Source organism: Gracilinanus agilis, chromosome 5 (assembly GCF_016433145.1).
Source record: "Gracilinanus agilis isolate LMUSP501 chromosome 5, AgileGrace, whole genome shotgun sequence".
NCBI lineage: Eukaryota > Metazoa > Chordata > Mammalia > Didelphimorphia > Didelphidae > Gracilinanus > Gracilinanus agilis.
In genome coordinates, this window is record NC_058134.1 from 26,681,496 (window position 1) to 26,696,901 (window position 15,406).

General features: G+C 38.0%; 1 protein-coding gene across 3 annotated transcripts in view; it reads right to left on the bottom strand.

Moving 5' to 3' along the window:
• CMC1 (C-X9-C motif containing 1) overlaps positions 1-15,406 on the bottom strand; it is a 69,365-nt gene that overhangs the window by 25,456 nt on the left and 28,503 nt on the right. The window contains exon 1 of one of the 3 annotated variants that reach the window (XM_044677706.1): positions 14,288-14,362. The exons of the other annotated variants lie outside the window; for them this stretch is intronic. Within the exon in view, the coding sequence (XP_044533641.1) occupies positions 14,288-14,297 (10 nt within the window). The 5' untranslated portion in view covers positions 14,298-14,362. Of the gene's footprint in view, positions 1-14,287; positions 14,363-15,406 lie in introns of those variants that run through there. 3 annotated transcript variants of the gene reach the window in all.

Below are 15,406 nucleotides of genomic sequence, written 5' to 3' on the forward strand. Positions count from 1 at the left end.
GAAGGGGAAAGTAAGAACATGAATCATGTAACCATGATAACTTTTCTAAAAAAAATTATTTAAAAAAGAGAGAAAGTGGGCAGCTAGGTAGCTCAGTGGAGTGAGAGTCAGGCCTAGAGACAGGAGGTCCTAGGTTCAAACCCGGCCTCAGCCACTTCCCAGCTGTGTGACCCTGGGCAAGTCACTTGACCCCCATTGCCCACCCTTACCACTCTTCTGCCTTGGAGCCAATACACCGAAGTACAAGGGTTAAAAAAAAAAGAGAGAGAGAGAGAAAGAACAATAGATAATAAAACTGAGGGAAATATGCAGTTAGCAATCATAACTATGAATCTGAATGGAATGAATTCGCCCATAAAATGGAAGAAAATATAATGTATTAGAAATCAGAATCCAAGAATATGTCTTTTACAAGAAACACACTTGAAACAGAAAGATACACAAATGCACAGTTAAAATAAGGACTGGGGCAGAAACTATTATGCTTCAGTGGAAGTTTAAAAAAAAAAGCATAGTGTAGAAATCATAATTTCTTACAAAGCAAAAGCAAAAACAGAACTCATTGAAAGTGGTAATATGAAATAATGCAGGTGAAGTGTTTCTTAGTCTAAGGCACTGTGTAAAGATGAGCTATTATTATTACTTCTCAAGAACAGGGAAGAACCAAAAGGTAGAAGTTACAGAAAGCAGATGGACAAAACACAAATGTTAATTAGTCTAAGTACCATGTTTATGTTATGAACAAAAGTAACTCCTCCCAATAGGAGAGTAAATTATCCCAAATGAGAAAAGGAATAGATAAAGTAGCAAGTCAAAGATGCTTCAGGAAAACAAATTAACCAAACATAAAATGAAGGGAGATAGAACGTATCTGTAGAAACAAATCTTAAGACTATTAAATCTCATTGATACATAGCTTTATAACTTCTTAACAATAGACAGTCAACACAAAATCAATTAAAATAATTAATATGAATATAATATGTAGTACAAAATCAAAAAAGGAACCTAACAACTGGATGTCTGGAATGTGAGGGCACACTAAAATAAGACTGCTTAAAAACCTGAAATGTTCCCCAGAGTATTGCATTTCATGAGATACAACTCAAATTATATGGGTTTTTTGGTTACAATTTTAAAAAATTGCATCATGATTATTTTCTAACTAAAAAATGGAACTGGGAGAGCTGGGTTCTAGAATCCCCGCTTTGCCAGGAAGTCTTTTATACATTAGGCAAGTCAGCTAACCTCTGTGGGTCTCGTTTTCATCACCTTGTGATTGCATTAGATAATCTCTAAGTTTCTTCCACACTAAAATTCTAAGATTCTATGAAATAAATAGCTACTCAGAAAAGCAAGCAATTAATTAAATGATTCTCTTCAACACCTATTAAAAATATTTCACATATAATATTACAGTTCCAGTGCTAAAAGAGGCAGAAATGGAATTAATTCTACCAGAGCTACTGCCTCTCACTGCCTGACTCGACATTAACAATTTACAAAGCATTTCAGTTATGCAGCCTTAACTGGTCCCCCCCTTCCCCATTCACTTTGGTTGGGCTTATTAAGAGGAATAAAAATAATAAAGAATACTACAACCTATTAATTTGAATCAGATCTGAAATTGTTTTCCATCAACATTTAAAAACTTATCACCTAAAACATAAAGTGATCAGGTTGGCCCAAAAGGAAGAGGACAAACCTACGATGATAATTTAAAGAAATAAACATTCCACTTTGTTTCTACCACAAGATGGAGATAAAGGAGATAAATTCCTGTTCTTTAAAAAAAAAAAAAAAGTCACTTTGCAATCAAAGATGCAAAACCACTGACAGTCTGTGTATCTAAGGAGATTGTATAAAGTAGGTACTTGAAAATAAGTTTTAGAGAAAAGCAAATCACATGCAATTACCTGAAATTACTGTGATTTGCAAAATGTTCTTTTAAAATAAAAGTAATGGCTAGGTGAGAGAGACACTCACTTTCAAGTTCCTATCACATAAAGAAATAGAACAAGGAATTCTAGTGTTATGTTACAGAATCGTGAGAAGGTTGACTGATCATTTAGGTGTTACACTTTAAAAAGTAGCCATCGCTGCAATTTTGTCAATTTATTATTTATAACAAAAATAAAATTTAATTTAATTTTTCCCATATGAAGAAACTGAGTCACTGTGAATAGTGACAAACAAAATAATTGATAACTAAGTTTATGTTTTAAAAAAGGGAATTCTAAATAATAGAGGAGACTAATGATACTGGTATTGTCCCTACCTATAACATAAAATAAAAATATTATTTCTAAATAAAGTAACAAACATTTGCCCATTAAAATTACTAATATAAAATTTTCAGAGGAAAAAAGTATAGATCTATGAACCAAAATCCTCCTTGCAGAAACATTTAAATAAACATTTGAATGTTCTTTAGCTAATATGTAAATATATTCAAGTATTCAAACCATCATCTATACATGAGTCACAAAATAACAGCGAACTCTTCCCATTAATTATGTACAAAAGTCAGGATTTAAAATACTTTTCTCAGAAATAAAACAAGAATTGCTTTCTCACCAAAACAGAAATGTCCTAATTCTGCAATAATGTCAGGGTTGAAATTGTATAACAGAAACAAATTTCACTGGCCAACAAATAGAACTCAGAAAATGAAAAGCTACACATTGTGGCAGAGAAATAACAGCAAAAATGTATTTCATAGTAGACTAAAATTTTCTTCAAATAAGGTTGCCAGCAACAGGTGACAAAACCAGAAATGAAGATCTCTTTCATAACAATTGTTTGCATTTGGCCCTCTGCTTAAAACACAATGAGGTCACCTGAGGCTGTCACTTAGTTTTTCTGAGGAAGAGAGTATAAGAATAACCACCAGTGAAACTGACAAGACTAAAGATGGATGGAAACGACAGATTTGTACAGAACAATTCTTGAAAATGTGATGACTGGGTTTAGAGGAAGGGTACCCATTAAGATGATAAATAGATATAGATATATTATTAACCTGGGAATTAGCTATGGCTTGCTACAGAGAGAGAGAGAGAGAGACAGAGAGAGAGAGAGACAGAGAGAGAGAGACAGAGACAGAGACAGAGACAGAGACAGAGAGACTGACAGACAGACAGAGAGAAAATATGTGTGTGTGTGTGTGTGTGTGTGTGTGTGTGTGTGTGTGTCCAGCTTGTTCAATAAATAGATGTTCCCAATGATCATAGAATTAACTGGAAAAAAAATAATACTCATCTGCAAAATTCTCCCTTGCCCATCTTTCAACTACCAGCACATTGTTTCTTTATGTGCTGTGCTAAAACAGAACCCCTAGAGGGCAACTAAGTCTCAAGTCTACTTCAATAAATATGCTGCTGCTTATCTTGGTTAGAGATTACATGGGATATTTTCTTGGGACTTGAAACATTTTCTTTAAAACAAGCACTAGAGGAAGAGCCCATTTTTTTCTTTCTTGATTTACTCATCACAGTTGTGTAAACTATCAATTCTTTAAAAATGTAAATCCTAAAAAGTAAGGAATATTAGAGAAATAGGTATGTCCCGTGCTTACTCAAGTGTACCTTCTCTGTCTCTGTCTTTCTCCCTCTCTCTCTACTCTGTAGGAATCTGTTGTCCATAGAAAAGACATATGTAATAATTTATTAAACATTTTCTCTAATTTTACACACATCTGACATTTAAATTTATAGAAAACAAGAGTTATTTTATTTGTAGCAATTAGCTGACACTTAAAAAAAAATAACCCCTTCAATTCCCATAAGTCACAGTTTAACTATCCTGTATCTACTCAGTTTCTTTAGTCAGAATTTCTGATAAGCAGATGGGCCATCAAAATATTAGAATAAGCAGAAAAGCAGCTCATGTCTATATGAATATGTATGTGTGTGAATGTAGAGTGAGAGAAAAAGAGATAGGCAAATGGTTGATCATTTTGTTTCTGTTACAAATGAAATTCTCTGGAGACTGTATTTTTAGTTTCAAAATATTATTTTATTAAGTCACCTACTCAAAATTTCTAACTAGCCAGTAGCCTCCCTCCACAGTGAACAGAGGCCTAAAACTCAAGCAAGGCCAAAGAGGTGAGATATGAGCACAAATGGCCAGGTTAGACCAGAGAGCAGAGACTTAAGAGTGAGCAACTAGACAGCTAGGCTGGGCAAGCCAAAAATAAAAGGTCCATCTCCTGTCATGCGAGGCACTATATATGCCTTCTGACACCATCACTCAGTTCCACCCCAGGGCGCCATCAGAATTAGCGATGTTCTGCTCCTTACAGGTAGGGGTGTGTGGGTGACTGAGGGAAGAGGGAGGGCACACAGGAAGCCGAATCAGAGACCAGACAGACCTCTTTCATCACAGGAAGGAGAGGGTCCCAAGGATGCTGAGAGACAGCTTGGCACAGCCCTACAATTCAACCAGTCATTTAGCTGAAACTCAGGAGTTGCTGCTATGCATGAACATGTCTAAAATGAGTATATCATTTCATAATGGAATAGATTGTGTATGAAACTGTAGTCAGACAACACAAAATTTGACATTACTTTATTCTGAAGTCACCTTTTTCTTCTCCTAAAAACAAAGAGTAGCAACAGGTTATGTCTGATATATGAAGGTCAGCTTAGCTTATCATGTATGGAAAGTTCATTACACGGGAAGGAAACTTCTGTCCATGGCATTTCTGGAAGATCCCATTTACTTATCTATGCACATGTTAGATGCTCACAGTAAAATGCAATAATTTGCAAAGGGCTTTTACATGTTATTTCATTTGATGTAAGCTCGAGTTCAGAAATGTTTTTGTCTTTGTGTCCTCAGAGCTTTGCACACAGTAGGTACTTAATAAATCTCTGATCAACTAAATTGAATCAGTTTTCTAGCAGGTCACAGAAGGATTGTGATATGGGTGAGCAAGGGAAATACCCATGACAAAGAAATTACATATGCTCATGAACTGTTAAAGAAGAATAAATAATTATCGAATATCAATAAATTTATTTTGTGGGCTATTAGAACAAACTTTTAAGAACTAAAATATTTAATGAGCATGCCCTAGAAACCACACTCTAGCAAATACAAGTCCCTTACCTCAGAAACTTAGAATTCAATTTGTTAGACAAGACCTCCATAGGAAAACAACCATACCAATGAGAAGACTAATGGTACGAAAAGTTCAGATGATCCCCTGCAATTCTCAGCTCCCCTCTGACTCAGTCATTCAATCCTAGGAAGCTGCCTGTGGCCCACCGAAGTGGAGGGGCTTGTACACCATCATCCTGCTGCTAAAGGGAAAGAGACTGACTTTTAACCTGACCCTCCTAACCTAAGGTCATCCCTCTTTGTATCTAAACAGATTTATAAGTTCTAATAGATCTATTTTAAATCAGTCTCAGTGCTTTCTAATCACCCCTTATTGTCAATCTTGAAAATTTCTTCAATGAATAATAAAAAGAAACAGCAGTGCTCCTCTGGTAGGGCAATTAACTCTTATAAGGAAATACCCATAACTTGAAGACTGACTTAGTGGAATCACAACCAATTTCAAAACAATATCCTTTATAATATAATCAAATCTCTGAAGTATTTAGACATCAGAAGCAACAGGGTCAAACCCATACAATGTCTTCCACATTATACGTACTGTGGAAGGGGACAAGTTAGGCCCGGCGGTGCCCCTCCCCAGACTGAGAAGGGACCCCACCCCCGCTGGAGTTGTCACATGAGGCGTACTGGAAGACCCATCTTCCACGTGGGGGTGCCAGGACGGCTCTGAGGTGCTGCCTGACACCTGCTTGCCTCTGTTTAGGAGGTGCAGCAGGCCGCCAGGTGTCCCTCCCTTCTGTTCCTCATTGCAGAGGCTTCCTTTCACCAGGACAGGCTGAGGGGAAGAAGGGAGGGCCAGAGATGACCCCTGGGAAGCCCCTCCTTAGGCCCTGAGGCACAGGCGGCTTCCTTACCCAGAGCGCCCTCCGGAGCTGGGGCACACAAGAGATGGCCCCCGGGGCCTTCCTGTAAGGATGCAGCTCCAGAAGAAGGCTATGATGCATAAACGGGATTTAATTATGGCCCTGCATGTTATGAGAAAGGGAGACTCACTAACTCAGTCATTAGATTCATCCCTGGAGTCCTGGCAAGTGTTCCCAGTGGGCTCAGCTGCATGCCTGTGAGAGCCTTGAAGGACGGAACAGAAAAAAATGGTACCAATTCTTGATGAAGGCTGCGGGGCCTGGAAAGGGCAGAACTGGACAAGGCTTTCCCTTTGGGTTCTAGAGGGCTGGAAGCACCGAGCTTGTGCTTCCTGCAGGATTGGGCTGCTTGTGAGGCGTGCCAGAGCCATCAGAAACATTATCTGCCCTCTACTGAGCTGAATAAGCAGATGGACAGCCTTCAAGGAGAGTGGAGAAGGGGCCAGCCTCATCCCCGATCTGGCTGTGGGGCCATCACACTGCTGTGGGGGGCTCAGGGTCCCCCCACTCTCTTGCCAAGGATGAGGCTGCAGCCTCTGTCCAGTGGAGCTTTTCAGGGCACTCAGGGATCAGGAGGGATGATCCTACACAGAGCTTGACCATACCTCACTGGCAAAGTGATTGTCTCCGTCCTCCCCCGCCCAGGGAAGAGGCTGATACCCTCAGCAGCTGGCCCTATTCCGGTTACGGGGTCGGAGTGACCCTTTGCTAGTCACCCCCTCAGCCCTTACAGAACAGAGCCAGGGCCCTTGTAAGGCGACAGCCTCTGAGTGGAGCGCCCAGGGTACGTTGGAGGACGTTATGGCCTGGGCCTGTTTTCCTCACATTGGCTGGATTACAGAACAGAGAAATGTAACTTCATCCTTCGCAGGGAAGTCCATGCAGCGGTGGACAGAGGTGGACAGAGCTGTGTGTCTGGAGTCAGAAATATCGGAGTTCAAACTCTCTATGACTCAGTTAAGTCATTTAACCTTTGTTTGCACTGGTTCCCTCAACTATAAAATGGGTTCACAATAGTACTAATTCCCAAAACTGTTGTGAGGATCAAATGAGATTATAATTGGAGGTGGCCTGGTGGCTGAGTGGATTGAGAGCCAGGCCCAGGGCTGGGAGGTCCTGGATTCCAATCTGACCTCACACACTTCCAAGCTGTGGAATGAACAAGTCACTTAACTCCCATTGCGCAGCCCTTACGGTTCTCCTGCCTGGGAATCAATGCATAGTATTGATTCTAAGATGGAAGATGAGGGTTTAAAAAATGAGATCCTAATTAAAACGCACTTGGCACAGTGCCTGGCACACAGTGCATACTATATAAACATGGGCTCTCATCACTATTGTCCTCTTCCTCATTCCACCCTGACCATCAGGGCTGGCAATCCTAAGGCTATTTCTTTGCTAAATCAGTTCTACCCCAAGAAAGGGGAGTGTTCTCTACTCCATCCAATTCCAGGATCTCCCCTTCAGAAGGACTCCCCTGACCGGACAGGATGACTTTTAAATATAATCCTAGGCGAGTGTCTCTAAGCCTCCCTTAGCTCATCTTCCAGGTGGAGTCAACCAGGCTTCAAAGTTTTTCCCTGTCAGAAAGATCTGAGAACAACCAGAAAATGACAAAAGTTCCCTTTGACTGACATGCCTTTCCCCTGGGAAAGTCTGGACAGCCCCCTCCCAGAAAGTTTCACGGAACGAGAGGTAGAATTATTGGGAGGACTTTACTTTTTAATAATAATAAGAGAAATGTAAAATTATCTTCTTATGCTCTTGATGACCATGAGCTTATTTTGAAAAGGAGATCCTTCGGCTAATTTGGTAGTGTTGTTTTTTTTTTTTTTTAATTCCTAGAAAAAGTAAAGGGAAATCTTCACTCAGTCCTCCATGGAAGAAGATAGTAGGCTTCAGTGGAGACTTCTAAAGAGACCAAAAATGGGTATTAACCCCCAGATGGGCCTCCCAGTATTTGTCCTTGGAAGTTTCTTTTCTAACTCCAATTTTTACGTTACTCCTAGACTCTAAGCTCCATTAGAGCAGCACTGTCTTCCTCATCTAGGTCTGGAAATATTAAATGGGTAGCAATATGGGATGAATCACCATATCAATTTAATTAGTTTCAGCTGTCTGACGAGGACTAGCAATAACATTGGACATATCATACATTTTATGGACCTGATATTCTTGACTTTTATGAACTGCCCTTGACAATTTTCCCACTGTTTTAAAATGATTACTTATATTGTTTTATGTTTATATTTGTTTTCTGTTATTTTTTAATTGGTGAAAGGTTGTCTAGAAAATCATTGAGACTTTGTCAGCAAGGGGTAGGATAGAGAGAGCTTCAGTTGGCTCCTAGGGCTATTAAAGTTGTTGTGGCCACATCCAATCCTTAATACTGCCTAGTACTTCGCAGGCCTCATGGTTTAAAATATAAACGGATGAACCTAAGAACAAGAAGACAATCAGAAATGTTTCTGGAAGTCAGACTATCCACAGCTACTTCTCTGAGTTTTAAATCCTTTTTAATTTTTGTATCACATGTTTTAAACCTCAAATATGGAAGGCATTTTATTGTATTTTTGTAGTCAATGAGTGCTTAGTGAATCTTACACAAGAAAATGAAATCTCAAACCTACTAAGGTTTGGCCTAATATACCTAAGCTAATATAGGTAAGATATAGACAACAAAAAACCTCTGAGCAAATGAGTTTGGGCAAATCATTTACTCTTTCCAGGCCTCAGTATGTTCATCTGTAAAAATCAGGAACTGGATTAGATGATCTCTAAAGATCCCTTCTAGTGAAAGATCCTCTAATTCTATGAATCCAGGCGCTCTAACTCCTGGATCCTCTTTCCTTTTTTTCCTTCCTTTTTTTTTTAATCTTTACCTTCCATCTTAGAATCAATATTGTGTAGTGGTTCCAAGGCCAAGAGGCCTTAGGGTAAGGGCTAGGCAATAGGGGTTGTGACTTGCTCAAGATAGCATAGTTAGGAAGTATCTGAGTTCAGATTAGAGCCCAGGACCTCCAACCTCTACCCCTGGCTCTGAATCCACTGGCTGTCCCCAAACAATGCTTTTTCACCTTTAAAGCAAGGTTTTAAGGAAAGTTGGAAAGTGCATTCATTCAGGCAATGCATACATATTAAGAACTGGGCAGAGTGCTAGTGAGGATACCTAGATGAGGAAGACAGTCCTGCTCTAATGGAGCGTAGAGTCTACGAGTGCTATAAAAAATGGAGTAAGAAAGAAACTTCCAAGGATGAAGTACAAGCATCCTGAGCACCCTAAAGCAAATTTCTGTTTTGCTTTTGTTTTTTTTCCATTATAGTGACTTTTATTATAAAATCTTCCATTTGATAGCTATAGATAATAAGATCACATAATAAACAAAACCTAATATCATATGCAATAAAATACCATTACAATAATTTGTGTAACAGCAGAGTAAAATATGGATTCACTTGTGTGCCTTCAACTGAAGCCAAAGAAATACTTCTTTAATGTCCTCAAAAGCAATAAGTGGCAATGAAAAGCCTCAATACAGAAAGCAAAAGCACAAGCAGGAGCAAACCAACACCCACCTCCCCACCAGTATGCTAACTCTCCAGGTGGAACAGGGCCTTTGATATAAACACTAAATCAAAGGGAAATGTAGGTAGTGATCATGGTACTACCATGCCTTGTGTTGAACAAACCTGTTATGGGAAAATGTGAATCAATAGTGATAAACCTAGAAGAAATTCACTATTTTCAAAGAAATTTGTCCTTGCATCCCTTAAAAGAGTAAGATTCACTAGGGGCAGTTAAATATTAATTGATTTATATGAAATATTTTTTGAAATACTACTGCATTCATAAAGTAAAGCAATCTCACCTCGAACTACCAAGCAATTGCCTTGAATGGCTCTGGGTAATGATTTAATTTTAGAGCTGGAAAAGCCCTCAGCAGTCATCCTTGATATCTGAGTTCATATCAGAACAAGAATTCTTTCTACCAGATCCCAACAAGTGGTCACTGTGCATTTGTAGTGAGAAGGATTGAGAAATCAAAAGAGAAACCATAATAAGTAGTATATAACCCAGGACTGCAGGAAAAAAAAGAGTCAAAAGCCTACACATATTAACGATGAGATCCCAGACAGTCAGTGCCCAGCAGACTACTAATGTGGACCGAGGATGTTCCATAGATTCCTGCAGCCTGGCAAAAAGACTAAAGTATTCCTGTGATGAAACATTAAGACACATGGACACCTGTGGAGTCCTGCTGTAGAAGAATTGGCAAGACCAGGGGCAGGAGATGACTGAGAGTGATAACTGAGACACAGAGGAAGGTCCAAAAGAGACAAAGGGGCTCCTATGAGCAAAGACACACCAAGGAAAGTGGAAGCCAGTATCAAGAGCCTAGATCAGTGATTCCCAAAGTGGACACTACCACCCCCTGGTGGATGCTGCAGCGATCTAAGGGCGTGGTGATGGCCACAGGTACATTTATCTTTCCTAGAAATTGCTATTAAAATTTAAAAAAAAATTAATTTCCAGGGGGCTAAGTAATATTTTTTTCTGGAAAGGGGGAAGTAGGCCAAAAAAGTTTGGGAACCACTGGCCTAGATAATAGACATCAGAATCAATTGAGCCCTGACAACCCAGTCAAAAGTGTAAGAGGATCAAACTTGAATAAAACAATTGGGAACTAAGGCCAAAAATATAAATAAACAAAAAAGACTGATGATTTTTTAAAAATGGAAGTATAAATAATAGCTCTCTTATTAAGAAATCAAAATATATATAACACTACAGGAAGATATAAACCTGTAAAAAGACTTCCTGAAAATTAGAGTGGACAAAACAGAACTCAGTGGCTCCAGGAAACAAGGAATATTAAAATAAAATCCATAGACTGAAAAAAATAGAAGAAAATGTAACAATCTGGAATAGAATTCAAAGAGAAATAATTTAAGATTCATCAGACTCCCTGAAAATCCTGACCAAAACATATCCTAGACACCATATTTCAAGAAATCATTAGTGTCTAGAACTATAAGAACCAGAAAGCAAATGAAGAGTCACCTCCTCAAAGGAAAAGCAGCAGGAATATCACAGTTAAAATTCAGAGTTTCTGGGTCAAAGGAAAGGAAAAATACAGAAAACAGAACAAAAGAATTCAAGTATCAAGGAACCACAAAGACTGTACGAGATTGGCAGATTCTAATAGAAAAGGCAAAAGATAAAGGCGTCCAAACAAGGATAATATGCCCTTCCAAGATGAGTAATCCCGAAAGGAAAAAGAAATATACCTTTAATGGAATAAAGGACTTTTAAGTATTCATGTTAAAAAGACTAGAGCTGACATGTATACACAGAAGTCAAAAGAAATCTAGGAATTTGAGCAATTGAAAGGGGCCTATGATGACTAAATGCTTATATTCCAACAGGGGAAGGAGAAACCATTTTATTTTTAAAGGTAACAGAATTAAATGATATAAACAAAGAGCAGGGGGAGAATTTTGTTCTTTTTTAATAGGAAAGAAAAGGAAAGGAGAAAAAAGGTACTAGGAAAGAAAGGAGAAAAAGGAAATATAACATCTCTGATAAAGTTATCATAAATTATTCTGAACAATTACATGTTAATAAAATTACTAACAGATGAAATGTATAACAATTTTGAAAAAGACAAAACTCTCAGATTAGCAGAACAAAAAATTAGAAATGTAAATAATCCAATCTCAGAAAAAGAAAATAAACAAATTATAAATGAACTCCAAAAGGGAAATAAAATCAGAACCAGATGCATTTACTAGTGAATTCTATAAAACATTCAAAAAATAAACTCCAATATGATATAAGCCATTTTCAAAAACAGAAAAAGAAGGGTATACTATTGAATTCCCCATGTGATACAAATATCTTGATACATCAGCAATGAAAGACAAAGCAGAGAACAAAAAACTATAGGACAATGTCCTTAATAAAGTAATTTTAAAAAATTAAATTGTGAACAAAGGTTTGTAGGAATCTTTAAAGGATTATGTACTTTGACCAGTAAGGATTTATATTAGGATTATAGGATTAGCTCAATAGAAGAAAAATTACAAATATAACAAACTATAAAAGTAATAACAACAATGAACATCATGCTTTATCAACAGAAGTGAAAGCTTTTTTAACCTATGTAAAAAACACATAGAAATAATATGATAAATGGAATATCTAAAACCAAGAACCAGTATTATATGTGATGAAGAAATATATTAAAGGCCTTTCTTCACAAGATCACAAAAAGCAAGGGTATCTATTATCATCGCCAATATTTAGCAGTGTTAGAAATACAAACTATATCAATGAGGCAAGAGACTGAAGGTAAAAGCATAGAGAAAAAAGAGATAAATCTTTTCTCAGATGGTATAATTTTACAGAGAATACAAAAAATTCAATGAAGAATTCATTGAGGGGCAGTTAGAGGGCTCAGTGGATAGGGAGCCTAGTGCAGAGATGGGAAGTCTTGGGTTCTAATATTACCTCAGACATTTCCATGCGACCCTGGGCAAGTCTCTTAACCCCAATTGCATAGCTCTTACTACTCTTCTGAATTAGAACTGTGGCAAAAATTTATTAGCAGAGATGTCAAAAAGTAAAACAAAGTCTCCAACCTAAAAAGAAATAGATTTATTGAGAGGGGGCCAGTCTCACAATAAAACTGGACTCTGGTCAAAACCAAAGACCTCGAGCCTTAGCAGATGGCCTCTTTTACATCCAGAAAGTTCAGATTAAAGACAGAAGACACAGTTAAAATTAAAATAGAATGAACATAAATCTTCCATGTGGGCAGGTCTTAATTAATTATGGCCTCGGCCATAAAGGGACGGATCTGATTTTTGCTGACAATTCTTATCCCTGTCCGGAGTCCGTCTCTCCTGTCCTCTGACCTAAGCCACTGCTAGTAGATGGGCACCCCATACTCCCGACCGCCTGCCTTACAGCGGGAGGAGGGGAGGTCTCAAAGTGCCTGTCAGCAACATTTAATACCACCCTGAGCTATGGTTTTCTTCGCTAATACTTATAATTCATAAAGTTATGTTATTTGACTATTAACTCAAAACTAACAATTGTATTATAAAAATAATCATTAAAGCTAATAATCATGAAGGGGGTGGGGGGCTTCACATTCATAGAACCGATAATTAGTACAGATTCTAACACAGAAGGTAAGAGGTTTGGTTTTTTTTTTTTTTTAAGAATTCATTGAAACAGTAATTTCAGCAAAGTAGTATAATAGAAAATAAATCCACACAGATTATCAAATCCAGTAGGAAGAGACAAAAAGAAAAGTTTTGTTCAAAATAACTCCAAGGACACAACCTACCATGAGACACGCAATAAAGATCTAATTCAACTATAAATTACTTTCTTATGTTCAGTTGTGTCTGAGACTTCAAGACCCTGTTTGAGGTTTTCTTGGCAAAGATACTGGAATGATGTGCCACTTCCTTCTCCAGTTCATTTAAAGATGAGGAACTTGGGCAAATTGGATTAAGTGACTTGCCCAGGGTGACACAGCTGTTAAGCGTGTGAGGCTGGATTTGAACTCTGGAAGATGAGTCTTGCAGACTCTACACTCAGGGTTCTCTCACTGCACCACCCAGCCCCCCCAAAACACCCCTACAGAAATACAGAGCTAAAACATATCAAGGGCTCATGGTTGGGCCACGTCAACATAATAAAAATGGCATTTCTACCTATATTAATTTACTTATTCAGTGCTCTACGAAACTACTGGTAAAAGGAATCATGATTGATGCAAACACAAAGTAAGGCACGGAGCGGTCTATGGCGCACCCTTTAGAGCAGCAACGGAGCACTGATGTGATTGTTTCTAGCCCAGGGGTCGGCAACCTTTTTGGCTGTGAGAGCCATAAATGCCACATTTTTTAAAATGGAATTGCGTGAGAGCCGTCCAGTGCTCACAGTGCCGCTCCTGTAACAGCGCCTGAAAAAAATGGACTTTATGGCTCCTGCAGAAAGAGCTATCTCTGGCCCTCGAAAGAGCCAGACATTGCAGAGCCCTGGGCTAGAGCAAGCAGTGAATGGCGCCTTGTGCAGGAAGGCTTTCCTGACCTCCTGAACCTTCACATGTTGCCTTCTTTCTACTCCTGAATCTTTTATGTACCATTTACTTACATTTTCTCTTCCTCATTGGTGTGTAAGCTCCTGGAGCAACTAGCACAGGGCCTAATACATACTTAGAGATTGATAAATGCTTGTTGATTGAATAACTTATTGAACAAAAGATCTGGAGACAGCAGACCTGGGTTCATATCCAGTCTCTGACATTTATAACTTTGGATCCTTGGATAAATCACTTAACATCTCTGGGCCTCAGCTTCCTCATCTGTAAAATAAGAGGAATTAACTAAATGATCTCTAAAGACCTTTTTAGAACCATACCTTTCCAGTTCTATAACTATGTTCTTATGACCTTTTTTTCCACTTTTCATTCATTTTTCTAACTTCAAATGATTTTGATCTTTGAGTTAACAAATTACTAGTTTGTCTGTACAGAGAGCTAATTGAAGGCCTCGCATATCTGTAATAAATTAACTTATATCTATTAAAGTACATTTTTGTATATAGGTAATTGAGTACTCACCTTACTCTTTAAAAGCATAATATATGGTCACAAATTTTCTGCATGGTCTACAAATATTTTCTCTTTCTTATTCCTTATATATGACCCACATTTTCAACATTTTACACCAATCTTTCCACTGAGGTGAATGAATATTAAAATATATATGCTGATTTAATTTAGAGGATCTTATTCAGTTCTTTACAACAGGACTGGGCAAAAACTGTAATTATTTCATGTTAATCTTCTTAAATACTCATTGTAGGCAAAGCAATATGAAATGACCAAAATGTTATTTTATTGTTTTTATACATAACACACAACTAACTCCACCAAATCTCTTATTTACTTTTCCAGAAAGAATTTATAAGGCATCCTTCTCTTTAGCTATAACTTCCTTTTGTCTTCTGATTTCAATTTTACCAAGTAGGCTAAGATTTGATAGAATGAAATCACTCCAGTGTTAAAGCTATTCATTGTTCACTGGGCAAAAATGTCCTATTTGGAATACCAATAATAAAGATAACGTTAATAAACTATCTAAAAATTGTGATTCTCAATGTACTATACTTCCTTTTATGTGTGTGTGTGTGTGTGTGTGTGTGTGTGTGTGTGTGTGCCACCATCACTGCATAAACAGAAAAGGCCACAGAGGACTAAGAGCCATTTTGTATTTGTCTCTGTTTCATGACTTGCCATGGCCAAAAAAGATTCCTCACCAAGTGGCCATCTTATTGGTGATAAGCCTCTCCACATTTGGATAGGATGGTACTTGGAAAAGAGTTATGATCCACTGAA